This window comes from Oryza glaberrima, chromosome 2 (genome assembly GCF_000147395.1).
Source record: "Oryza glaberrima chromosome 2, OglaRS2, whole genome shotgun sequence".
Classification (NCBI taxonomy): Eukaryota; Viridiplantae; Streptophyta; class Magnoliopsida; order Poales; family Poaceae; genus Oryza; species Oryza glaberrima.
This window is the reverse complement of record NC_068327.1, coordinates 26,619,549-26,645,230: the sequence shown is the minus strand read 5'-3', so window position 1 is coordinate 26,645,230 and position 25,682 is coordinate 26,619,549. Positions and strand designations below refer to the sequence as shown.

Here is a 25,682-nt window from a genome sequence, read left to right as displayed (position 1 = left end):
TGGTTAGGGCAAAAGGAAACTCACCTGCACGGCTGCACGCGCTCGCTGCTCCTCGTCGAGACGCCGGCGGTCGTCATGTGTGAGCCTGCAGCCGCGTCGTCTCCTATTCTATAGGGGAGATGGAAGGCAAAGAGCCAAGCTGCAACCTGCAAAGCAATGGTCGCTAGTTTTGTTGGGCTGCACGATATGCCCCCGGCTGCGGATGTCTGGGCTGAGCAACAGAACAAATTCGGATGGAATAAGTTAACCATAGGTCTCTTAACTTAACAGCGAGATTTTTTAAGATCCATAAAACCAAAACTCACTTAAACCGTTCACAGGTCCTTTTTTCCAATTTTAATGACATAGCATCATAGTCAGTAAAAAATAAAAAATAAATATGTGGAACCCACCTATAAGCGAGAAAAAAATGTAGTAGGGTCACAATCCTAGTCAGCGGGACGCGGGGGGCGGGGGCCGGGTGGCGCAGCGGGCGAGCGGCGGCAGCAGGCGGCGTGGACGCCGGTGAGGAGGAGGGCGGCGACGAGCCACGCCCAGAGCGAGCCGACGGCCGCCGCCGCCGCCGCGGGAGCCCCTCCGCTCCAAATGCCCCTGTATCTCTCTGTTCGTCGCGGAACTTTGCCGTCCTGATCTCTCCCTTGGGGGAAACATCTCGTTGCAGATCTCCTACGCCGCCGCGGGCTGCTCCTCCAGGCTATTCTCCACGGCGCTTAACTACGTACGTGAGGCGTCCCTTCCCTCGGATCCACCCCTACCCTCTTCCCTGATCTGTCTGTTTTGTCTGAGGATGATAGTGAGTTGGATTTGTGGGTTTGCTTGCTGTGCAGCACCTCGATTCGCCGGAAAACAACCCCGACATGCCGTGGGAGTTCAAGGAGGCCAACATGAAGAAGGTGCTATTTGCCTCGTTCATTCGTTTCTCTGTGATTTATGTATAGGACTGGAACAATCGCTGGTCTCTGCCGGCCGCGCGCTCGCTCGCCGCCGCCGCCGCCACCCCACTCCACTCCGCTGGTCCTCGCGCGCTCGCCCGCCTGCTCCGGCCGCTCGTCGCCGCCCGCTGCCGCTCCCCTGTCGCAAAGAGAAGAACGAAAAAGGGAGAGAGGAAAGAAATGAGAAGATACGACCCGTTTGGTTGGAGGGAGTGTTTACGAGGGATTGGGAGTTCAGAGGGACGAGGCTATTAACTGTTTTGTTTAGTTGGGAGACATGAGAATTTTGGTAGGATGAGGATGGAAAATTGAGGAATGAACTCTCTCCTTTTTAATACCTGGATAGGGGGTGGGAATTGGGAGGAAATTCCTCCTTTACTTGGCCTAAACAAATCTCAGCCATCTGTTTTCATTAATAAACTAATCTCCAACTAAACTCCCTATCAATTTCCACCACCTCTACCAAACAAGAGACTAGGATAAAAAATCAAATTCTCATCTTAATCTCACCATTAATTTCCTCGTTTAAACTCCCAATCCCCTTCCCTCATGTTGCCAAACAAACCGTAGAAGAAGAAAGAGAAAAAAGAAGAGACACGGGTCTCACATTTTTTCTCATTCTCACTTACATGTGGGCCCAATAACTTTTTTATTTTTTATTTTATTGACTTGGATGCTACGTTAGTAAAACTAGGAAAAAAAACTGTTATGGGACCTCCTTTGAACGGTTTAAGTGAGTTTAGGGTAGATATTTCTGGTTTCGTGGTTAAGGGACCTTCGGTAAACTTATTCCAATACGGATCGGAATCGGATTTATCCAGAGCAGCCCAGCTTGGCAAGCCCGACCCATCTGAAAGCCTGAAAGGAAACATGCCAACAGGGAGTAATAAGCTGTCAGCTCCTTTTCTGCATCTTCCCACTCAAACAGTGGGAAACAGAAAATAGCCAGTCAACCAAACAGTTGTCTTGACTGAAAACATCAACCAAACAGTATTTTTGACTGAACACACACCAATTAATCATATGTGTGCGTTTCAGGTTCAGTCCACTGGTCTGCCAAATTACAACAGAGCTTAAAAACGTTTTAGACCGTCTCCAACAACGCGACGCATACTCATTTATCCGTCGTGCACAGTGATTTTGGGTAAAAAAACAGCCTCCAACGGGAGAGGCAAATACGATACGTATATTGGGTAGCGGCCAAAGCGCTAGGCAAATATCTGTCTCCTCTCTCAACCGACGCAAAACACTGGAACGGAGCTCGCGCAGTCGCGCGGTGGGCCAGGGTGAGGCGGAGCTGGTGCGGCGAGGCGGAGCTCCCGCGGCGGGGCGCGGTCGGAGCGCGCCGTCGGGGAGCACCGTCGGGGAGCGTCGTCGGAGCGCGCTGTCGGGGATGAGGCGTAGTGGGCCCGTAGTGGCGTCAGGACGGAGTGCGGCCGGCGGGGCGAGTCTGCGGTGGAGCGCGGTCATCGCAGTTCCCGCTGCTCCGTTCCGAGCATCGCCGCCACGAGGATGAACCGTGCCGCGAGCCGCCGGCGGGTGTGCTCCGCCTGCCACCGCTGCTCCGCCCCGACCACAGCCGTCGCAAGGAGTCGTGCCGCGAGCCGCCAGCAGGCGCACTCCGCCCCGAGCAACGCCGTCGCGAGGACGGGCCGCGCCATAAGCCGCCGGCGGGAGCGTTCCGCCTGGCCATCGCCGCTCCGCCCCTGTGAGGATGAACGGCGCGCATCGCCGCTGCGAGGACGACCTAGAACCGATGGCCGCCGGAGGGAGGAGGGAGGAGAGACGAGGGCTGGAACCCGCCTGCTCCACTGATGCCGCTGCCATGACGGGAGGACGAGGTGAAGAGAGAAGAAGATTGGGAGCACTGGGTAGGCTGTTGGAGAAGGGAATTTTTGAGTGTCCGACCTTTTTACTGTGTATCACCCAATCCATGATATGAGTCTCTAGAATGGGTCTCCGCTGTTGGAGACAGTCTTAGGTCCCAAGTCCCAACCGTCGGTCTTTGGAGCTGACAAAGATACATTCCAACTGTATGAGAGTACGTAGGCCGTGTTTAGTTTTAAAATATTTCTTCAAACCTTCAACTTTTTCATCACATCAAAAAACTTTCCTACACACATAAACTTTCAACTTTTCCGTCACATTATTTTAATTTTAACCAAAATTTTAATTTTAGCGTGAACTAAACACAGCTGTAGATATCAACACTCCACACTACAGTTCTAAAAAGAAAAAAGAAAAAAAAAACACTCCACACTAAAGCCGTTCATGCTGTGAGCTAGCCTACGACAACATTATTCTTTCTTCCTTCCGAGCATTTTCACGGGCGCTTCGTTTCGCTTCACTGGGACTTCCAAACAATGTCGGCATTAGCAGACGTCGTATTCTGAATTCCTGATATTCTCGCGTAGCAAAAACGGTGCAATAAATACGAAGAATAGCAGCCCGGCCTCTGCAAAAGTGACGCGAGGAATTAAAAAGCCGTTACATATATATATATATATATTCACGTCATTATCCATGTGTGTCTGAGGAGGATGGATTCTAATCTCTTGGATGGACATCCACCCGTTTCTTCCATGCCACCTAAATGATTATAAAAAAATCCAAAAAAAATTCACAAGATAGGTTAATATGTAATATATCACTTCACAAACATGCAAGTTAAAATTCGACTTCTATAAGTTGTAACAAAAATAACAAATCAAACTCTAATTGGTATACCTATATTCACACTTAAATTTGTTATTTTTGTTATAACTTGTAAAAATCGAATTTAAACTTGCATATTTGTGAAGTGATATATTGCATATTAACCTATTATGTCAATTTTTTTGAAAATTTTTCATAACCATTTAGATGACATGCAAGAAACGGGTGAACGTCCACCCGAGTGTTTAAAACAGTTTCCCATGTGTGCCCCCTTACTCACTACATCTCAAGTAGGATCTGAGCGTTCCCTTTCCGTTGATTCACCGAGTTCGGCCATGGTTTGGAAGATTGCTACTGGTCCATGTCAAAACCCATACCAGATCAAAACATGCGTCCCTTTCGTCTTTGAGCGTGTTTTTCTTTCTCGCCATTAGACTTGGTTTGGAGAGGCTATACCTGTACACATTGATTGATGGTGAAATGTGTCACTTGCTTTCCAGGTATAAATAATCAGCAATCTGGTTTATTTAAACAAATTCCAAATTCCAATCAACTGGAGTAGTCTATCTAGGATCGTGACAGGTCAGGTTCAGAAATTTTATGTGTATAGTAATATTTTTCCCACGGAGCTATTTGTTTAGGCTTGTATATCCACTGGATTCAGGTCTCAGATTTAGGGCCACTAGTAATAAATCCATATATCGCACGTGATATTATTATTAGTATTATACTCCCTTCAAAACAGAATATAAGCATTTTTAGAATTAGACACGGTTAAAGTAAATTTAATAGTATAGCCAACCAAGGTTGTCAGGATCGGGATACTACATAGTATCGTTTTGCTCAAAATAATATCGTATCGTAGGATCGTATCGTAGTATCGGGATACTATGAGATTTTCTTTTAAAAAAATTAATTAATATTTATATTAATTATATATAGCCATTCTATATAAAAAATGTAGTAATGATATATATCATGCAAATAGAGACATTTATCAAGAGAAACCACGTTGGTTTTGATATATTAACCGATTTTTCATATAAATTTGAGCATATTTAGTTACATTATTTTCAAACCATATTATTTTAAATAATATTTTGTAGTATCGTAGGGATCGTAGAATCGGGATACCAGCTAAGATTTCGTAGGATCGTATAGTAATGAATAGTAGGATCGAGATACTATGAAAATTAGGATACTAGGTGGGATCGGTATCGTTTTGGCTTGGTAGGATCGTAGTATCGTAAGATACTAGGATACAAATCGGGATACTGACAACCTTGTAGCCAACTACTAGCCACTACTAGAAAAAGCATTTTTCCCAACGTAGGGGTCTTTTTTTCTCAGGCGGACATGAGCCTGGGAGTCGAATGACCGCCTACAAAAATATAAATCGAGGTGAAGTTCGCTGTCCGCCTGCGAAAATCAGGTGGACTACTTAAGCGGCGCCTGTGAAAATCATTTTCGCAGGCGGACCACCTAAGCCGCGCCGTGCACCTTATGTGGTCCGCCTGCAAAAATCGTATCTACCCAAAAAAAAAAAACTTCAAACCTTATCTAGTACTCCAACCCCTCCCTACCACTCATTTCTATCTTCTCAACTCTCTCTCTCCCTCCACCACCAGCTTCTCAGCTCCCCCATCCCCTCCCCTCCCCTCCCTCCCTCCCTCCACCGGCGGTGGATCGTGCGGCGGCGACGTGGTTCCCCGGCCTCCCCTCCTAGATCCGGATGGACCGGGGGAGGGCGGCTGCGGCGCGCGCAGACGCGGTGGCGGCGGCGGCGCACGGACGCGGCGGCGACCCGGTGCGACAACAGCGGTTCCTCGGCCTCCCCTCCCAGATCCGGCCGGAGAGAGGCCGGGGGAGGGCGGCGGCGGCGCGCGCGGACATGGTGGCGGCGGCGGCGCGCGGACGCGGCGGCGGCGGCTCCCCCGGCCTCCCCTCCCAGATTCGGCCGGAGGGAGGCCGGGGGAGGGCGGCGGCGGCGGCTCCCGGTGCTGCGGCGGCGGCGGCGGCGGCGAGGCGATTTTTTTTTGTTTTTTATTGGATTTTCGCAGGCGGGCCATTTGCCCGCTTGCGAAAATGGATGATTTTCACCGTCGTCCGTCTGCATGCGGTCCTCCCCTCCGCTTGCGAAAATTGATTTTGGCCACTTGCAAAAATGCTTTTCCTAGTAGTGAGCTCCAAATTATTTATAACCAATGTAATAGCTCATTCATACAATAGTTACCTATGAGCATATACTACACCATTAATATATGGTCCCATCTCTCATACACCCACAACATATTGGAGTCCGTGTTGCAGCTAGCTACAAATCTGTAGCCCGCTTTATTTCTCTCTCTTCTCTCCTCCACATGTGTTTACACCTGACCGTGTTGCAGCTAGCTACAAATCTGTAGCCCGCTTTCTTTCTCCCGCTTTCTTTCTCTTTCTCTTCTCTCCTCTACATGTGCTTACAGCTGACTTATAGCCTGCTATTGTACTCGCTCTTATAAGAAAGTTGGTATGATTAAATGAGAGTGCTGTGATTGGAAAAGAAGTGGAAGTAGGTGGGAAATTTGAATGGTCGAGGGTTATTATTGGTTGAGAAGAGAATGTTGGTAGAGAAATTGTTATATTTTGAGATAAATTCTAAATGCTAGAAAGTATTATATTTTGGGACGAAGGGAGCACTTATGATTATTAGTTATATACTACATATATTGGCAAGATATTAAATTATGGACTTAAGCTAAAACAAGAGCCAACATCAGGTACAACTTGTTAATTACTAATTATAAAATTAGAATCAAATTAACAAAATAATATATTTAGAGTTCAAGACCTTGTTTGGGGAATTGAAGATTCTAGGAAAGAGATAAGAATCCCAACTGGTGATAATCTAAATAAGCCGTGTTACCCAACTTTTGGCTACTAAACCATTTTGTATATTTTGTAGCTTATAACTATCGAAATTTACATTATGATTGAGAGAGCTAGAGATTCCGAGAAAAAGCCATCGTTTAACGAGTTTTGAAAATATGAAAATAGCTATGTTTCTCAGCTTATAGCCACTAGTTCGGGCGTGTTTGGTTTAGTGACCTACCAATTCTATGGCCAAAATCTAACTAAATTTTGTCGCTACTTATTCTTTGATAGGGTGGAATTCATGTTTTATATATGTTTGATTCCCTACCAATATATATTTGATATGGTGAAGAAAGTTTTAGCGTGTAAATTGGTAGGGCATAATTTAACATCAATCTAAAATAACCATTTATTTTCTTTTGATTATGTAGTTACTTATCGACGGAGCCAGAGATACTAGAGTCCATCATTTGTTATTGCCCCAAAAAAAAACTCCCCCGAACGGAGCCAAGATGGGTAGAACTTCACATTATTATTCATCATTAGAACAACTAAAACTAAAGAGTGCTTGGTATTTTTCAATTGCATATTTAGTTTAAAGCCAACTCTCGATACGATCTAAACACACCATTGGTCTAACCAATTGCAAGATTTTTAAGGTTAATGTAGGAGTTTCCTCAAAATGCCCAATCTTTATGCATGTTAATTAGAGGTCTCCTACATTTGTCACATTAACTAATCCTAAAAAGGTGAACAGGCTATAAAATCCCACACTAATAAGAAATCCTATAAATTCTCATGATAATTTGAAGAAGATAAAATCATATCTTCAATGTCATCATGCCCTCATCATATTTTCAAACTCACCGACGCCTCATTATCGATATGTACATCGCCTACCACTTAAATACTCTCTCCGTCACAAAATATATATAGTAACTTTTGAGTGGATGAGATAAATCCAAATTCCCACACTAATAAGAAAGCCTATAAATTCTCACGATAATTTGAAGAAGATAAAATCATATCTTCGATGTCACCATGGACACATCATCATATTTTCAAAATCACCACAGACGCCTCGTTATCGATATGTACATTGCCTACCACTTAAATACTCCATCCGTCGCAAAATATAGTAACTTTTGAGTAGATGAGATAAATCGTAGTACCATAAATCATAAATCTGGATAGGACCAATATAGTAATAAATACATGTAAATGCGAAAACGTGTGTCAAATATAGGACTTGAACTTAGTTGGGCTAGTTCCACATGAAGAAATCTAACCAGTTGAGTTACGCTCACTTCGCTCAACACAAAAAAAAAGGTTTTATCAATTTCGAAATTTATAAATATTCAAGATGTATTTAGTTTTTTTTTAACTGTTGATGATACTTTTTATGGCTTAATAATTCCAAAATTTGAAAATAATAATATTTATAAATGAATTTGGATTGTAGTCTAAGTAATAGTTTTTTTTACAATTTATTAAATCCAAATTTAGTAATTTATAATACCAAGTTTTTTAAAATATGTTGCATGCTCATGGTAACAAACAAGGTTGTATAATGGAATATTGGAAGAACATACTCCCTGCGTTGCAAAATAAGTTAATTTATAGAGTTTTATTTTTTTTTCAAATAAATTGGTTTCTACTATCTTACTTAACCTCGGCCCACAAAATTTGACAGTTGTATCTTTCTCCAATACCTTTTATCTACCCTATCCACGCACTAATATTTTTCTATTGATAATGAATAATGAGTATTTTGGTCTTTTCCTATTATTGTTAGGGGTCCTATAGAATAAAATCAAAGGAAATAAAAAGATTGAAGATCCTAAGGATTCAGGTACTATAGCACCATTTGGTTTACTTGATCAGTCACTAAAAGCAAAGGAAAGTTTCCTACTCGAGCGATTTCAAGGGGAAAAACGTGGGGGAAAAAACATGCACTATGAGCTTTTTTTTTTTTTCTCTTTTTCTTCCCGTGGGTCGTGGGAATGACAAGCGAAGTGCGATCACGTGATGGCCATAGACTTACTGTATTGATTTATCATAGCTTTACTTTCTAGTATATTCATTAACATGCATGTAAAGTTTTCAACAGTGTACCTTACGATATCTACAAGTCTTTATTTGTTTTATAATCCCTATTTTACACAAGCAACCGTGTCCAATTTCTATGTCCTTTTCTAATCACCGTTCTAAAGGTGTCCTTCAAGTTTATTTCGTGTTGAAGCAGGAGACAAACTCCATCCCCTATTCGACGGAAACATTTTCTCTCTCACCAACCAAAGAGGGTTTTACTTATGGTAAATACTTCTCGACTTGTACTTCTAACCAAAGAGGTTTTACTTGTAGCAAATACTTTTTGACTCATGAGACATATAAATTTCAAATAACCGACGCTTGGAAAGAAGTGTTAGAGCCTACTACAAGAGGAAATTAAGTGCTATTCAAATAGGGCTGATGGAGCGTGAAGATTAGAAATCGTTTTTATGCATCGGAAGGGAAATAAGGACCATCCATTGGCAAGCACTTAAGGACAATGGCTGGATTAATGAACTCCGACAGCTTACAAGGTAGACTTGATCATGATCCATATCCAACCTTCTCCCATCTGCTTCTGTCTTGGATTAACCATCCCTTAGAGTGTATTGTGAAAAGATCCTTGATTCCTAATGAAATGATGAAGTAGTGGCGTGATATGTCGTCGAGCGAGGAATATTCCTTGGAAAGATGCCTCGGGAACCACTCTAACCACTCTTACAAGCTAGCGCCAAAAGATCTAGGGACCACATAAATGTACAACCATACCCTTAGGTTTTTAGCATGACATGGATATTGTAGTAACTTCCTATGTATCCTCCGGGGTAAGATTGTAACTTCACATCTACCTCCAGGGACTGTGTAAGCCGGTAATAATCCTGTAGCACGACACAAACATAATCAATAGTAAAATAACACACTACTTGTACATATTAGGCTTTGTATTTCGAGCTCATCTCATTTTCATGATATGCGGGGGAAATAATATCTCCTCACCTATCCCCTATTTATCTGTGACAAGATATGATAGATCTATTTATTTTGGATGGAGGGAGTAGATAAACACTAACCAAATACAGGAAACATAGGTTAAAGTGTTTGGATGACGCTAATGCAGATGAACCCGAATTCATGCGTCACATGAAGCGACAGATAAGATTTGGTACCTACCAACCAGGGGCTGTCCATCCAAACTTCACTTCCTACAAGACTGGAAAGCCGGACTGTGATCAAAATTGGGCATACCATGCCTGATGATTGGCCACATCCAGCCCTGTTTATGACGCGATTACTGACCCATGAACAACCAATGAAGATTCTATATCAGGTCGTAGGATATCTTGACAGCAACAGAAACACCAAACGATCGCAGCATGGCAAAAATTAAACACTCTCCAAAGATGGGGATGGTACGAAAGGGGAGGCCATTGAATAGGCCGAGCTGGTCGTGAGGCAGACGCCTCCTCCTCCCCCGAGCTCCTCCCCGGTCCAGCCCAGCCAGCCAGCCGGACCAGCCAGGACGGTTCCCTTCCACCTACTGTAACACCATTGAAGCGCCTCAATATTCGTGTGGAGCAAGCCGCTGACGCCGCCCCCACCGTCGGATCCGCGGTCGGGCCCCACATCCGCCGTTCACTGGGCCGCCGGACCCACCGCCCACGCCGCGGCCAGTGGCTACGCGCTGCATTAACGCCCGCCTCCATAACCTCCCCCCTCCTCATCCCGGATCTACGCGTGCGTGGGGCGAAAGACACTGACCGTGGGCCCTTCGGCTACCGTGGGGCCCAGCGTCATGGACTGGCTAGGCTAGGGAGCTCTGTATAAGGGCATCTGTGTTTTCTCTGGGGCGCATTCAATTCTGCACCAAACTGCAACCCGTCGGATACAGATCACACGGCCCCCACACCCGCGCGGCTCGCCCACTGACCATGGACCCACGGACGCCAGCCCAACCCCGGCCTGCACAACGTGGCCTGGCCATCTCCCGACCGCTCGATCCCCCCGTGTCCCGTCCGTCCCCGTAGATCACCGGAGAGAGATCATAACGGGCACGCCGGCACACGGCGCGTACGGCGCACCGGTGGAGGAGAGGAAGCGGGCACCGGCGCCTCTGACCCAAGAGAGACCTGACCGACCCCTCCTCTCTGCTGTGCACTTCACCCGCACCAAGGCAAAAAAAAAAAAAAAGGGCGACGCGGAACGCAACAAAATAGTAAGCGCGCACGCATCCATCCGGCCGTTTGACCGCGCAACCCGGCTGCTGCTGCCGCTGCCTGCCTCAGCGTCGTCAGCGTCTCGCCATCCCCGCCCCCACCTCACCCCCACGCTCCGCTGGTTCTATTTTTCTCTCGCGTCCACACGACGGGGGGGCCTCCTCTCCTCTCCCTCCTCTCCTCGTCTCCACACTAGACTTGCCATTTTGACCCTCCGCTTGCTCCCTCCTCCCGTTCCTATCTCCCCGCCGCCGTACATAAGTGCTTTCTTTAATCGGATGCGTCCCCTCCCCTCGCCACCAGTTCGCTCGCTCGCTCGCTCGCCTTGTTAATCTATCCCTCCCTCTCTCCCGCCCCTCCGTCCGCCGTGGAGGGTTAGGGTTTTGAGGGTTCGCTCGCCTCGGCGAGGCTTTATCTCTCTACCAGTAGTCTCTTACTCTTCTTCGTTGGGCCGTGGGTTAGGAATCGGGTTGTGAGGCGTGTGGGAGGGGCGGGGTAGATCCAAGGAAGAGGACTTTCTCGAGTTTACGCCGTGGTGTTTTGCTTCGGCGAGGAGGCGGCGGCATGAGCTTTGGGGGCCTCTTTGACGGCGGCGGCGGGGGAGGCATGCAGTTCCCTTTCGCCAGTGGCTTCGCGTCCTCGCCGGCGCTCTCCCTCGCGCTGGTATGCGTTCGGCGGCTGTCGCGGACCGGGGTTGCGTCAGCTGTTCGTAGACACGAGAGTTTTCTCCTCGATCGAGAGGTTATTGATTGATTCTCTATTTTGTTGACAGGACAACGCCGGCGGTGGCATCGGCGGGCGGATGCTCGGCGGCGGCGCTGGCGCTGGTTCTAGCGCGGGCGGCGCGATGACGAGGGACACTGAGGCGGAGAACGACAGCCGGTCGGGAAGCGACCATCTCGACGCCATCTCGGCCGCCGGCGAGGACGACGTCGAGGACGCCGAGCCCAGCAACTCCCGCAAGAGGAAGAAGCGATACCACCGCCACACGCCGCAGCAGATCCAAGAGCTCGAAGCGTAAAGCAAATTCCCCTCTCAACGCTCGCTCGTACTTTGCATCCTTCTCCTCTGTGCCAACCTTTTTCTCTTTGTCCTCTCATGCATGGATCGATGCGTCCGTCTTGTGTAGGCTGTTCAAGGAGTGCCCCCATCCGGACGAGAAGCAGCGCGCCGAGCTCAGCAGGAGGCTCTCCCTCGATGCGCGGCAGGTCAAGTTCTGGTTCCAGAATCGCCGCACGCAGATGAAGGTAAATCATCCGCGAGAACATCGCATCGTGTGCCTTAGTCTTCTTCTCTCGTCGGCGTTCGAGCCGGTTCGTTTCGTGCAATTTCCTGACACGGTTTCATGATCCCCGCGCGCGCGCCGCGATCTTCGTTTTACCAAGACGCAACTGGAGCGGCACGAGAACGCGCTTCTCAAGCAGGAGAACGACAAGCTGCGCGCCGAGAACATGACGATCCGGGAGGCGATGCGCAGCCCAATGTGCGGCAGCTGCGGGAGCCCCGCCATGCTCGGGGAGGTGTCCCTAGAGGAGCAGCACCTGCGCATCGAGAATGCGCGCCTCAAGGACGAGCTCAACCGCGTGTGCGCCCTCGCCACCAAGTTCCTAGGCAAGCCCATCTCCCTCCTGTCGCCGCCGCCCTTGCTGCAGCCGCACCTCTCGCTGCCTATGCCTAACTCGTCGCTGGAGCTAGCGATCGGAGGCATCGGTGGCTTAGGGTCTCTCGGTACACTACCCGGTTGTATGAATGAGTTCGCCGGAGGCGTGTCGAGCCCGATGGGCACGGTGATCACGCCTGCGCGCGCAACCGGGGCTGCTATACCATCGCTGGTGGGTAACATCGACAGGTCCGTGTTCTTAGAGCTTGCAATCAGCGCGATGGACGAACTTGTCAAGATGGCACAGATGGACGATCCATTGTGGGTTCCGGCACTGCCTGGTTCTCCCAGCAAGGAGGTGCTCAACTTTGAGGAGTATCTTCACTCCTTCCTACCGTGCATTGGCATGAAGCCTGCCGGCTACGTCTCTGAGGCCTCGAGGGAATCCGGTCTAGTCATCATCGACAACAGCCTTGCCCTTGTAGAGACCCTCATGGATGAGGTTTGGGCTAATGTCCTCCACATTTCGCACCGTATACTTATGTTCCGTTCCAATCCTATAATGTACTAATGTTGGTGTTACTTCCATTCATTTCACAGAGACGGTGGTCTGACATGTTCTCGTGCATGATTGCTAAGGCAACAGTGCTTGAGGAGGTGTCTACCGGCATTGCAGGAAGCAGAAATGGCGCGTTGCTGCTGGTGAGTGCTGATCAACAGTGCTAATGTTCATTTATCTTACATAGTGTAAGACGTAGCTAACATATTTTCTTTCTGAATTGTTAATTTTTCTTGTGTTTGCTTGCAACAGATGAAGGCTGAGCTACAGGTGCTCTCACCTCTAGTACCAATTAGGGAGGTTACATTTCTCCGGTTTTGCAAGCAGCTGGCTGAGGGTGCATGGGCAGTAGTTGATGTGTCCATTGATGGTTTAGTGAGAGATCATAATTCTGGAACGGCACCCACAGGTGGAAATGTGAAGTGTAGGAGGGTACCTTCCGGCTGTGTGATGCAAGACACTCCCAATGGGTATTGCAAGGTAACAACTAACAAGAAGCCATTTAAATGGTTTCTCTGTTCTCTCACAATAATGGTTCACTATGATTAATGTGGCAGTAAGTCAGTTAACAGTATTGTCATCTTGTAGTTCTGAACAGGATTGCTGGATTTTTTTTTATTTTTTATTTTGAAAGGGACTGCTGGATTTTTTACATCGAAGTAACTGGTCAAAGTTTACCCCGGCGTTTTAGAGCTATGTTAATTCCACTACTTCTCCACTACCACTATCACTATGCACTGCTCAGAACTTGGGGATGACGTTTGTTTAAGAGTGTAATTAGTTTAATGGTGCGATTTGCTGATGCCCATGCAGCATAGTGTTCACAAGTCAAGGCCTAATAGGTTAATTAGGGTTATGAGCCCACTACCCAAAATAAACAATTCGTTTGGTCAACGAGGAGATGGAGTATACAATTTATTTAGAATAATTAAGTGTTTTTGTGGATCCAACACTGTTCCCCAAACATGTTTTCTTTTGCTTGTTTATTCTTAGCTCCAACTTTCCTAGGGGATTAGATGCTTCTACCCCTTGGATGGTGCACCTTGGGTAACTTCTTGTCCGCAATTTAATCAATATGTCCCTTACATGTTGAAATCTGGACCACTTGCTCCTATTTGGTTGAAAAATTGGTCTCTATGTCCTTGGGTTTTCACAATTCTTAACTTGATCTCAATCTGTGGCACTAATGAAGGAAACATTTTGTTTAGAATTTCTAAGGTGAACAAACCAACAACATATCCGGCATCTAATCTGTTTTTAATAGATTTGAAGTAAAGAGCAGTTGGATGGGATTAGGGATTTCAGTAGAAATACCACCTGATCTAGGGGCTTTTAGGAAACATATTTGGTTCTACTATTCCTTTGTCAACTTAATCACATGCTGGTTTATGATATGCACATCATGTTGGTGAGTTCATTCACTTTCTTGAAGAGTTCAGATGGAGAAATAACTCTTAAACTAGTTGGCATGCACGCCCTAAAAATAAAAAAAACTAGTTGCACGCATCATTCAGAAGTTTGGGTATATCGCATGGCAATGAATTAACAATGTTGCACTCTTGATCGAAATGATTGAAATTTGTTGGCTAATCCATGTGCACAGACATCTGCTGTTGTTTCTTTGTGTTATTTTTTTATGTTGCTCAAGATATGAAAATCTTTCTTCAGTAGTTCCCTCATGTGTACTCTTTTCCTGTACTGTGCACTCCTTGCTTTCTTGATACATTATTTCGGATGAATCCAGTTCTTAGTCTGTTTGCGTATGAATAACAACAGATCAAAATGTCTCAACCCTTAGGCCAGATATAAATTAGTAACTAAACAAATTATACGCTAGTGCCAAGTTACTTGTTGGTGGTCAACAGTATAGGTTCACATCTCGAGGCTGGTTAACAGGCAAACCTTGCACATTTTTTACGTTTCTGCCCCTACTTGACCAACAGCAAAGAGGGGAAGAAAACTTAGGGTAAAAACAAAAATGTGCTCTGCACTGTGAAGCCACAGTAGGGTGTTGTATTGCACTGCAGAGCTCTCATCTGATGTATTGCACCTAAAGACACATGCATGTGGGCGTGCATTTATGGGCTAACGGATGCATTTACCCTGTAGGTCACATGGGTTGAGCATACGGAATACGATGAGGCACCAGTGCACCAGCTCTACCGTCCACTCCTTCGGTCTGGTCTCGCCTTTGGCGCCAGGCGTTGGCTTGCGACGCTGCAGCGCCAATGCGAATGCCTTGCCATCCTCATGTCCTCTGCTACAGTGACAGCAAATGACTCGACTGGTACAGGAAATTCTGAACCTCTACTTGCCATTTTCCATCTAAAACGAGCTCAATTTGCGGAATCAACTGTGCACAAATTTTGCATGGAATTCATTTCGGTTGACGTCATTCAAACAGGACAAACTGAAAGAATATCTCCATTGTTCGAGTAGAATGGCCAGTGCAGTTGTAGGACAGATATCTTGGCTTGGAATACTGATAATTACGTGTTGCATTTGATGCATGCAGCTATATCGCAAGAGGGCAAGCGAAGCATGCTGAAGCTGGCACGCCGGATGACGGAGAACTTCTGTGCTGGGGTGAGCGCATCGTCTGCACGTGAATGGAGCAAGCTGGATGGTGCGACCGGTAGCATCGGGGAGGACGTGCGCGTGATGGCACGGAAGAGCGTGAGCGAGCCTGGAGAGCCACCGGGCGTGGTGCTGAGCGCGGCCACCTCGGTGTGGGTGCCCGTGGCTCCGGAGAAGCTCTTCAACTTCCTGCGCGATGAGCAGCTGCGTGCGGAGTGGGACATCCTCAGCAATGGAGGCCCCATGCAGGAGATGACCCAGATCGCCAAGGGGCAGCGGGATGGGAACTCGGTTTCACTCCTCAGGGCCAGTGTGAGTATTTGCTACCCCAAATCTGCTCTAAACATTTCTTCTTTTGTGCGGTGCCTAACTGGATAGTACTACTGTATATAGTAAAACGTAGAGTAATTTTTTAGCAGTACGTGCCATCAATTTCGAACAAAACAGCACAGTAGATAAGGCTAACCATTTTCGGTGGTCTCTTCCGACACTAGCCTGCACACAAGCTGGTATGCTGTATGTATTGCATTAATCACAAGTATGGGCCAATGTAATGTAGGTGTGCGTTCCATTTCTAGGTGATGGGTGGGCTATTAATTCTAAAGTTATTCCACCTTATTCGTTTGTTAACTTGGCTATAGGCCTATAGTAGACGATTTAAAGTTCTTGGTCTGTAGTATTTATTAGTAGCCCTTTTCTTATCTTCAACCCAAACTCTACTTAGCACTGCACTTAATCACTTATATACTGATCAGTGCATTGACAAGAAGATTGCTGAAAGCTAGGTAGAGACATTGTGCCTAACAAAGAAAAGTTTATAAGTTCCCGTAGCCTAAATGAGAGGTTAGCAAGTTTTGTGAGACCTCTACTAATGTATTTCCTTTCCAGAAAAAAGGCTACTCCTGTCTAAACTATGAACACCGTACCCGATAACCAATATTGTAAACTGACGATGACATGGAGAAGATCACAAACAAAAAGTCTGGCAACTTTCCATCAGATATTGTTCGGTTAGAGAAAATAGGGTCGTAATCAAGGCCCGACTAGAACGACTAGCACCGAACTTTACACGAGGTCTGCAGAAGAGGACAAACTAGGACAGAACAGGGTAGGAAACGCAGATCTGCTTGAAAAAGGTGTCAGGTTGACAACTTGCACTACTGTGTTGTGTGTGTACCATGCGTTAGCATGCATCCGGATCCTGTATGCAGATCATGATTCCAGGGACTGCTTGACAAGAAAATCATAGGAAAAACAAATCCTCCAAACACTAGCATCTCCGGATAATGAGGCTAATGTCTGAACTGTTTATGACTGGTCAGATGTTAACTAGTCTCGCGGGTACAATGTCACTATTAAATTTCGTTCTGTACCCCCATGAATCCTTTTCTCTAATTATGTTGCTTCTGTAGTTCATAATATTTTGCAGAAAATAAAACAAGATATTTTCTTTTTTACCTTTTCTGATGCAGGCTGTGAGTGCCAACCAGAGCAGCATGCTGATACTTCAGGAGACGTGCACCGACGCTTCTGGCTCCATTGTTGTGTACGCTCCGGTAGACATCCCGGCAATGCAGCTTGTCATGAATGGTGGCGACTCCACCTATGTTGCTCTGCTTCCATCCGGATTCGCCATCCTGCCCGATGGGCCTCGCATCGGCGCCACCGGGTACGAGACGGGCGGCTCTCTACTCACCGTGGCGTTCCAGATTCTTGTCAACAACCAGCCCACCGCCAAGCTCACCGTGGAATCGGTCGAGACCGTGAACAATCTCATCTCCTGCACCATCAAGAAGATCAAGACGGCGCTGCAGTGCGACGCCTGAGTGTTTACAGTGGATTTATGTCCGCGGGGATACGCCGGCGGCGACGAGCCTGAGTCAAGAACGAACCGCGCGTTGAAAAAAGAAAATAACCTTTGCTAGGTGATAAGGATCTTGCTTGGCCGGTCCTTAGCACAGAGCAATGGTGGTGGTTCGGGTATTGACTCTGGCCTCTACCGTACGCCGATCTCTCCCCGGCAGCCGGTGATCATTGGATGATACAGTACCATGCATTTTGGACATTTCTTCGAGGGGTTAAACTTATGCTTTAGTTTCGTCGTCTTAGGGAGTCAAACCTGTATACTTTTGGCTGTTGGCTCATCGTTGCTCTAGTGTTGTTTGTTTTTTGTTGTGCTATGGCTGTATGAGGTAGCCTGTACTAGTAGTTTCTCGGAAATGCTGGGTTCATACTGTACTAGTGTCGTCCATACTTCATATAGGTTATGGTACAAGTGTAGGATCAAATTGAAGGTTTCAGAAAGTGTATCAGCCAATAATGTCTGTTTGACAGTGGCATTGCTATGGATCAGCTGAAAATTGTTTTTTGCAATACACATGGGATCAAAGCTATGGATTGGTGTTTGCATGTACTACTACAGTTAGTTGTACGTGCTGGCCTGCAAATACTCGAGCAGCATGACGCCTGGTGCAAGGAAATACTAGTACCAGTACTAGTACTCTACAGTGCTACGACCACATAAGATCCTGTCTACCCCGGAACAGTGAGTACTGAGCATTTCATGTTCACCAGCGCAGCTGTGTGTACGTGCCTGCAGGACTGCGATGGCGATGGGTCATGGGAGTCTACCCAGTTCTGTACGGAGTACAGTCGAAAAGTTGAAAGGCCTTCGCTCGTCACCTCATCGATCTACCCCAAAGAAAACACGCTGTTTTTACCCTTTTCACGCCGCATCTATAGATGACAAAACGATTGGGTTATCACGCCCCCCTGCAGGCGGCATAGATTGGCCCTGGTGGAGTGGTGGTGGCTGGTGCGCGCTGCGCCCACTGGAAGCCTCTTGTCAACGACCGCGTCCGTGGCGTCGGCTCGTTAGGTCGTGAGCCGTGAAAATAGGCCTGTATGAAGAAGTTTTAGATTTTCAGAAGCAGCTGTTTGATAGTCAGTTTATGAGAATCTGAAAAAGTTTTGAAACCCAGCTTCTTCAGCTTCTGGCTTCTTCAGCTCTGTAGCTACAGATTCTCAGAAGCTGTGGACTGTTTGGGGCAGCTTCTAGCAGAAGCAGCTTTTGGAAAAAACTGCAGCTGGGACAAGCTCCCCAAACAGGGCCAATGATGTCGTGAGGATACTGTAGCCAGTGTTTACAGTACTCTCTAGATCACTGAATTCGTTCCACTCAATAATTTCATCAAACATAGGTCAAAATGTATACTTGTTGGATGAAATTCCTCTTCTACTACGAGATGGTTAGTTCAATTATAAGGAGAGAGGCATTGCATATATGCAGTAGAAGTTGGAAAAAATATTGCTTACCATTTGCCTTTTTCGTTAACAAATGTCAAGCTCTCAGTTGTTGGCGAGGCTGAAGAGATGGCCCCACTCCCACAATGTCACATGCTCACATGAACAGATCCTGCTTACGTGAATAAGGAAACAACAAATTGTATTAGGAGCCACAAAAGGATATCTTCAGTTCAAAAAAATAACCAAATATTTAACAAAATCACAAATAAACATTTTAGTTACGGGTTGTAACACATATGGTTAGTTTCTTTCAACCAATCCTTTTCTCACATCGCTTGGTGCTCTTTTGAAAGGTATCGAGACATATTTGTAGAGGTATGGCAATCGATGGTGACTAATTTCTGAACAATGCTCGATCATGACGATGACAACAAATGTGGATCCGGAGGTGATGACCCATCAAGATTGCGAAGAAGACGGTGAAGGGCACCGGAGATAATCGTTGTGGTGGAGAGGATGCTAAGTGAAGGGAGATGGACGGTGGTGGCGACGGCGGCGGCAAGGGTAGGAGGACTCAAGCTAGGGTTCAGATCAGGCTCAAATATATATATATATGTGTGTCTGTGACATACCACTCGTCAGATCTTAATCCAATGGCTAAGAATAAATTGCCTATAGAAGACATAAATTGACAAATATACCCATATAGATATTTCCATGTGCAAGAGAAAGATACAAATATCAACTGGTAAAAAGCGTAAAAGCACATTCACACATCTAGATGTAACAACTATACTATAAATGGGCCTCAAACTCATAATTGGCCCAACTATACATGATGATTGAAATAATAATGGTCTAAACTACACTTAACTCTATGATTGTTTTTGCCAAGACGGCCTAATTTCATAAAAAAAGTGTGATAGATATGACCAAAACAATTAATAGAGTTGTTGTGCTACCACGAACCAAGTCCAACTCTCCGCAAACATTTAGAACAAAGCAAATAGAAACAATAAACTTGGAGAGAGTGGCCAGAACAATACAGTATAGCCCATGAATTTTAGGCTAGCTTACACTTAGCTAGCTACTGCTCATGGAGGGAAATACACTCTATCAAATATTTGGGTATTGTTTATTATTTCTAGATCACTGGAGGGGTTAGTATTACCGTTGCGTCAAATACCTTACAACTTAGCCTTTTTTTTTTCCAGACCTTTGTGTATTGAAAACACTAGAATGATATATCCTCTAATTAACAAGTTAGGGCAAAGGAAATCTAAAGGTTCTCTTGCACCGAGTCCTTTTGCTCTAATGTTCCAGGCTTACAAAATAGAGCGGATATAGCGACCGAATCCTTTTGCTCTAATATTTGTTGTCAAGCAACTTCCTTATAAGGCCAGAAACACGAACAACTTGTGGCAACAAGGAACCTTAGATTTTCAAAATATATTGATATGTAGTAAGTCTACGAAATTTATCCCTAATTTACGTATGCAGTATTTCGGAAGTGCACATGCCACCACATGTACGCACAAAAGTGTAACAAAAGATCCTTGTGTTTATATGTTATAAAGTGAGCACCGAATAATACAACCATGATGTCATATTCTAATACAATGTTTATTCGAAATTTAACCCTACCACTTACTATCACTCTCTAGTGTCTCATTCTATATTCAACCATCTCGTCCATATGCTTTATTAACACTAGCAAGATCCAATTACCCGCTCTCACCCACTATGTGTTTCCTTTTATAATAATACCGTCATAATACACCTTATCTATTATATCCCGTAACATCTTTGATGTTCTTCCGCCTCTTATCTCTATAGCTTGCGCTATTGGATTCATCGCCGCCCATGTGCTCAATGTCCTCCTCCCATACCTGAGGCAGCCATCCCCCTCTGTCAACTCCAAACCTCTTTCCTTCTACCGATAAGCCTTCACTGTCTTGCTCTTACCTTTCGAGCTAATACACAAAGCTAAAATTACAGATGCACAGGACATATTATCTCTACCCACTAGTTCAGGCGAAAAAAAACTTAACACTTATAGTAACACCACAAAAGGCAACCCAAAAAAAATCGAATTAACTGTAGCAGCCTGGGAAGTGAATCTCCAACCATTTCCATCGAGCTACAGCTTGTGCTTGTTTTTCCTGTTGGTAAGGAAAAAAATTGCTCGTATTCTATATGCTAAAAAGTAGGTAAAACCAATCAAACTTCAATCTCCCATTACAACATTTTCAACCAATACGTCACCGTGCAATTTTCACCCAAAAAAATCACCGTTCATTCATCAGAATCAAAATTGTAATTCTCCGCGAGATGATAATCAAGTAAAGAACAGTCCTTCCGGGAAAGAAAATTTCCTCTCTCATTTCTAGAGGAGGAGGAAAGGTAGTACCAGAGCCCCAGCCCACACGTTCCTCCCCATTCCGCGGCTAGGGTTCCGGCGATGGCGACGCCACGATCCCCAAGCCCCCGTGGCGACGCGCGCCTGGACTCGGCACCGCTCCTCGGTGGCGGCGGCGGCGGTGGCGGCCGTCGCCACGGTGGCGCGCTGCGGCGGCCGTCGCTCCGGGGAGCGGCTCGGTTCCTGCGCCGGAGCGGTCGCCGGGCGATGCGCGAGCCGTCCCTGCTGGTGCGGGAGGCGGCGGCGGATCAGCTGGAGGAGCGGCAGGCCGACTGGGCCTACTCCCGCCCCGTGGTGGCGCTCGACCTCCTGTGGAACCTCGCCTTCATCCTCGTTGCCGCCGCCGTGCTCGCGCTGAGCCGCGAAGAGAGCCCGTCCATGCCGCTCCGCCTCTGGATCGTTGGGTACGCCGTTCAGTGCGTCCTGCACATGGCCTGCGTCGCCATCGAGTACCGTATGCGCCGCGGCCAGAGCGGTGGATCCCCCATGGCCGCCGACGAGGAGACAGGAACCGATGGATCGTCGTCGTCAAGTGACGAGGACGCCGGCGAGCGTGCTCCCCGTGGCCGCAATGGCGATTATGTTCGGTAATGTAAAGGACTGATTAGAGGGATTGTTGCTATTACCGATCCTTTAATTGTTCTAAACTTTAGCTTTGTTCTAGTTGAAGTAACTTTCAGTCTTTCACTGTTAAGTTCAAGGCTATCGTTCCTTTCATGGTAAACTAGAAATTGTGGTCACACTACAGGTATCCTAGTAATTTTGTACCAAATTTCAAGACTAATCCTTTAACTATGTTCATAATGTATGCTAGAAATGTTGGTCGTGTCCTTGTGGGTCTTAATTTTTGCCTAATTGGAACAAGGAGAACCATATGAGAGTTCCCAACCAAGGTTGAATTAACTCTTGGCTTGATATGTGAACAAAGATAGTTGAATACATGAAATGGACCTATAGTTGAAGTTCTAAGTGGATGTTTTTAGCTTGATTTCCATAACCTGAAAGCCTGTAACAAAATATCTGCTCATATATTTACTGGACATGCATAATTTTCTCACCTGTGTTTCTTATGTTGCTATATCGTGACAACCTGATTATTTCTGCATGATCGCTTACTTTTTAAAGCTCTCAGTAGCTTTAGTCCTATAGAATAAACAAGAATGACTACCAAATTTGATTTTAATTATATGAATATTAAAAACTAACTTTGTTTGTTCCTTGGGTTTTCAGTTAAGTCTTGGTGATCTTGAACAAGTACCTTTGTCTGTGAATCCACTAAGATATATTTTGTTGCATTTGTTCCTATTTTGCCAGAAGTTATTGTTGTCCACTTTATCTTAGTTCGTCATCCACCTAGTTGCTTCTAGTAATGCAAGTTACATGAATACTGGTTTTTCTATGTTAGTGCCAATATGAGTTGTCTGCAGAATGTCAATTCTTAAGATGGACTTCAAGCATGTTGTGGCTTTAACAGACATAATATAGCATGCATCTATGCTATGCTGGATGCTGGAGGTTCTGATTGTCAGTTAGAGAGGAGAGGCACACTAATGTGGTCACTCTGCTGTGTATCTCTGAATATAGCATAACTTTCTCATATTTCTATGCTGAAATGTGACTGTGCTTTTCTACCTTCTATAAGCCTTTATCTCATTTTTATTCACCACACCTTCCTAGTTTTATTTTAGAAATTTTTATTTCTATGGGAAATCAGAGCTATTATAATTAGTTTAGTGTATTTAATGGAAATAGTTTCCATTTAATTTATTTTTCATGGTTTGCTTTTAGTTCAGTTGGCCACCATATCTTCTATCCTGATAATTTTTCTGTTCATAAATCTGCTTGCAGTATTGCAAAACATCTGGAGTCTGCTAATACAATGTTCTCCTTTATATGGTGGATAATCGGATTTTACTGGGTATCTGCTGGTGGGCAAGTTCTTACTCATGATGCACCTCAACTTTACTGGTAATATAATTTCTAAGATATGCCTGAAGTTTTTGACATGTCTCATCATTTTATTTGTTTTTCATTATATCTGTTTACACTTCATCTGCAGGCTTTGCATCGTCTTTCTGGCATTTGATGTTTTCTTTGTCGTCTTTTGTGTTGCTTTGGCTTGCATCATTGGAATTGCTGTTTGTTGCTGCCTCCCATGTATCATAGCAATTTTATATGCTGTGTCTGATCAGGTATGGTTTATTGAATGCCTTATGCCTACAGTAGAGAATGTCATTAATGTTACAGCTAGTAACTTATTTTCGTAATTATGCTAAGTCTACCCTTCTTGTGTCGTTGATTCTCTTCTTGCTTCAAATTGGTCACCGTATAGGGCTGTAACTATTCTCAAAATCAACTGGTTAGGCCTTGGCCATATTAGTAGGAACATATGTCCATGGAATGCAATTATTTTTATGGCCTCGTTCAAGAGGACCCCGATCCAGGTCCATCCCCTGATGAAATTGAAAGACCACACGGTTTTTCTAAATAAATGGGGTGATATTGGCTAGCTACTGTTAAAACTGTTTCAGTTGACGTTAAGCTGTTAAAAGTCGGATATCGCTAGGAAACTGAGAAAGTTCAGTATTGGAATATTTCTCTTGTGTTCTCTAATCATTTTGCAAAATTTTAAATTTAAATTCATCAATTTCTTTTGCTGTTCAAACTTCAAACTGTCCCAGCTGACCCTAGTTGGACTTATGGACACATCCCGATACTCATCATTCTGGGTTTATATTAATATTGTTTAATTGTATGCTGGTAGTAAGACTTCCCAGCTTCCTTTCCTTAGAATAATTTATGTGTGCAGTATATATGAATAATCTGCTTGAACATTGCATATCTCATGGATTACATCGCTTTGGAGATGAGTATACACATGATAATGTTTTTACCATCTGGTTGATACCAGGAGGGAGCATCGGAAGATGATATTCGCCAAATTCCAAGATACAAATTTCGGAGGATGGATGAGCCTGAAAAGCAATCTGTCAACATGACTGGATCTTCCGGTGGAATAATGATAGAATGTGGCACCAACCAACCTATTGAGAAAGTACTTGCAGCTGAAGATGCGGTAAGTTGTTCACTTTTCTTTTTCTTATATCAACAATTTCTGAGTGTACTTTATTGACTGTTTAATCAAGTCTGATTCATCCTGATTTGATCAATTTCTACAAAATTAGGCATCTAACTGTGTTTGACTGTTTGGCACAGTTGGCACATCACAGTTTGTCATACTAGTTGCAGCATGCTTAGCAAACCATCAAAGTTTCCCACTAGCAAAGTTCCAAAACCACTACTAGTTATACTGGGGAAGAAGTAGGTGATTGAACTCATTTGTAACACAAAATTGACCTGAGAAGGGAAAAAGTGGCTCATAATTTCCCGGTGAAAAAAAGTGGCTCGTATCCAGTCCCATTACTGGGATAAATGCAATATTTGAAATTTCCGTACTAGAATATGAGGAATTGCCAGTATTCAGGAGGCAATGCAAACCCTATGCTGTAGAGTCATGAGCCACTTTTTAATTGTAAACTCACTTAGTTGTTTCTTATTAAGGGAAATTTAGAGCTTAAGTTGGAAAGAATAAACTCATGAGTTTGAGCTTACAATTGCCCAACTCTGTACATTTGGACCTTCAGACCAAATACATCTGTAGCCTTTGTATTGGTTATTTAGCAAATAAAAGAGGTGGTTTAACTACCTCATTTTTTTGGCCTCAAAGTTTCTTCATACTGATATTGTTTCTCTAAGTGATTTCTTGGATTGTTGCATCATGGAACATTTTTCTTGTTCACCCGTTATGGTTATAATCTAAGTCTCTTAGTCCTGTTGCACCCAGCCATCCCTTATATTTTATGATAAATGACTTCACCATCCAATTGATCGGTGCAGGAGTGCTGCATTTGCCTGTCAGCGTATGATGATGGTGCAGAGCTGCGTGAGCTCCCTTGTGGGCACCATTTCCACTGTGTCTGCATTGATAAATGGCTGCACATCAATGCGACTTGTCCCCTATGCAAGTTCAATGTTCGAAAAAACAGTAGCAGCAGTGGTAGTGAAGAAGTATAAATCTCCACGAGAGAATCCAAGCATAATCGGTATTTAGCTTCTCGTCCCACGCGACTTCTGTCACAACTGTGGTACTTTTCATGTCAAATCCCCTAGAGTGTGCGTTCTTATGTGTTTGCTAATATAACAAAAGAAAAACAAATGATCCATGTAAATTCTTGTATTCAATATATATGCTCATAGTGGTCACCATGCCCCATGTCTCCTTGTTTCACATGCCTTTGCGCTGCTGCCTGCTGTCTTGTAGGTTGTGTGAGTCGTGGAAGGTGAGGATTGTGTGTGGTTCACCTGCTTGCTTGTGTATATACGTGCAACTGAGCATTGTGTGTTGTTCACCTGCTTGCTTGTGTATATACGGAGTACTAGTTTGAGTCTTTTGCCTCTTTGAACTCAAAGAAGTAGCACGCCATTTTTTTTTTTTTTGGATCCAGTCGTTTCCGTTGATTGTCAGTAAATCTTCATATTATGCTATGGCTTAGTATAAATATTGGCAATGATGACA

The 25,682-nt window shown here is 45.0% G+C and overlaps 2 protein-coding genes across 2 annotated transcripts; both read left to right on the top strand.

The window, feature by feature from the left end:
* The first annotated feature begins 10,849 nt into the window (after positions 1 to 10,849).
* LOC127764216 (homeobox-leucine zipper protein ROC5) lies at positions 10,850 to 17,834 on the top strand. Its single transcript, XM_052289068.1, has 9 exons — positions 10,850 to 11,368; positions 11,478 to 11,722; positions 11,835 to 11,952; positions 12,091 to 12,807; positions 12,906 to 13,007; positions 13,117 to 13,344; positions 14,974 to 15,151; positions 15,380 to 15,753; positions 16,914 to 17,834. The coding sequence occupies exons 1-9, from the start codon at positions 11,270 to 11,272 to the stop codon at positions 17,265 to 17,267; spliced, it is 2,415 nt and encodes an 804-aa protein (XP_052145028.1). The 5' UTR covers positions 10,850 to 11,269; the 3' UTR covers positions 17,268 to 17,834.
* A 3,226-nt stretch (positions 17,835 to 21,060) lies between these two features.
* LOC127764218 (E3 ubiquitin-protein ligase At1g12760-like) lies at positions 21,061 to 25,384 on the top strand. Its single transcript, XM_052289069.1, has 5 exons — positions 21,061 to 21,693; positions 22,955 to 23,074; positions 23,166 to 23,298; positions 24,018 to 24,182; positions 25,004 to 25,384. The coding sequence occupies exons 1-5, from the start codon at positions 21,149 to 21,151 to the stop codon at positions 25,178 to 25,180; spliced, it is 1,140 nt and encodes a 379-aa protein (XP_052145029.1). The 5' UTR covers positions 21,061 to 21,148; the 3' UTR covers positions 25,181 to 25,384.
* The last annotated feature ends 298 nt before the right edge of the window (positions 25,385 to 25,682 follow it).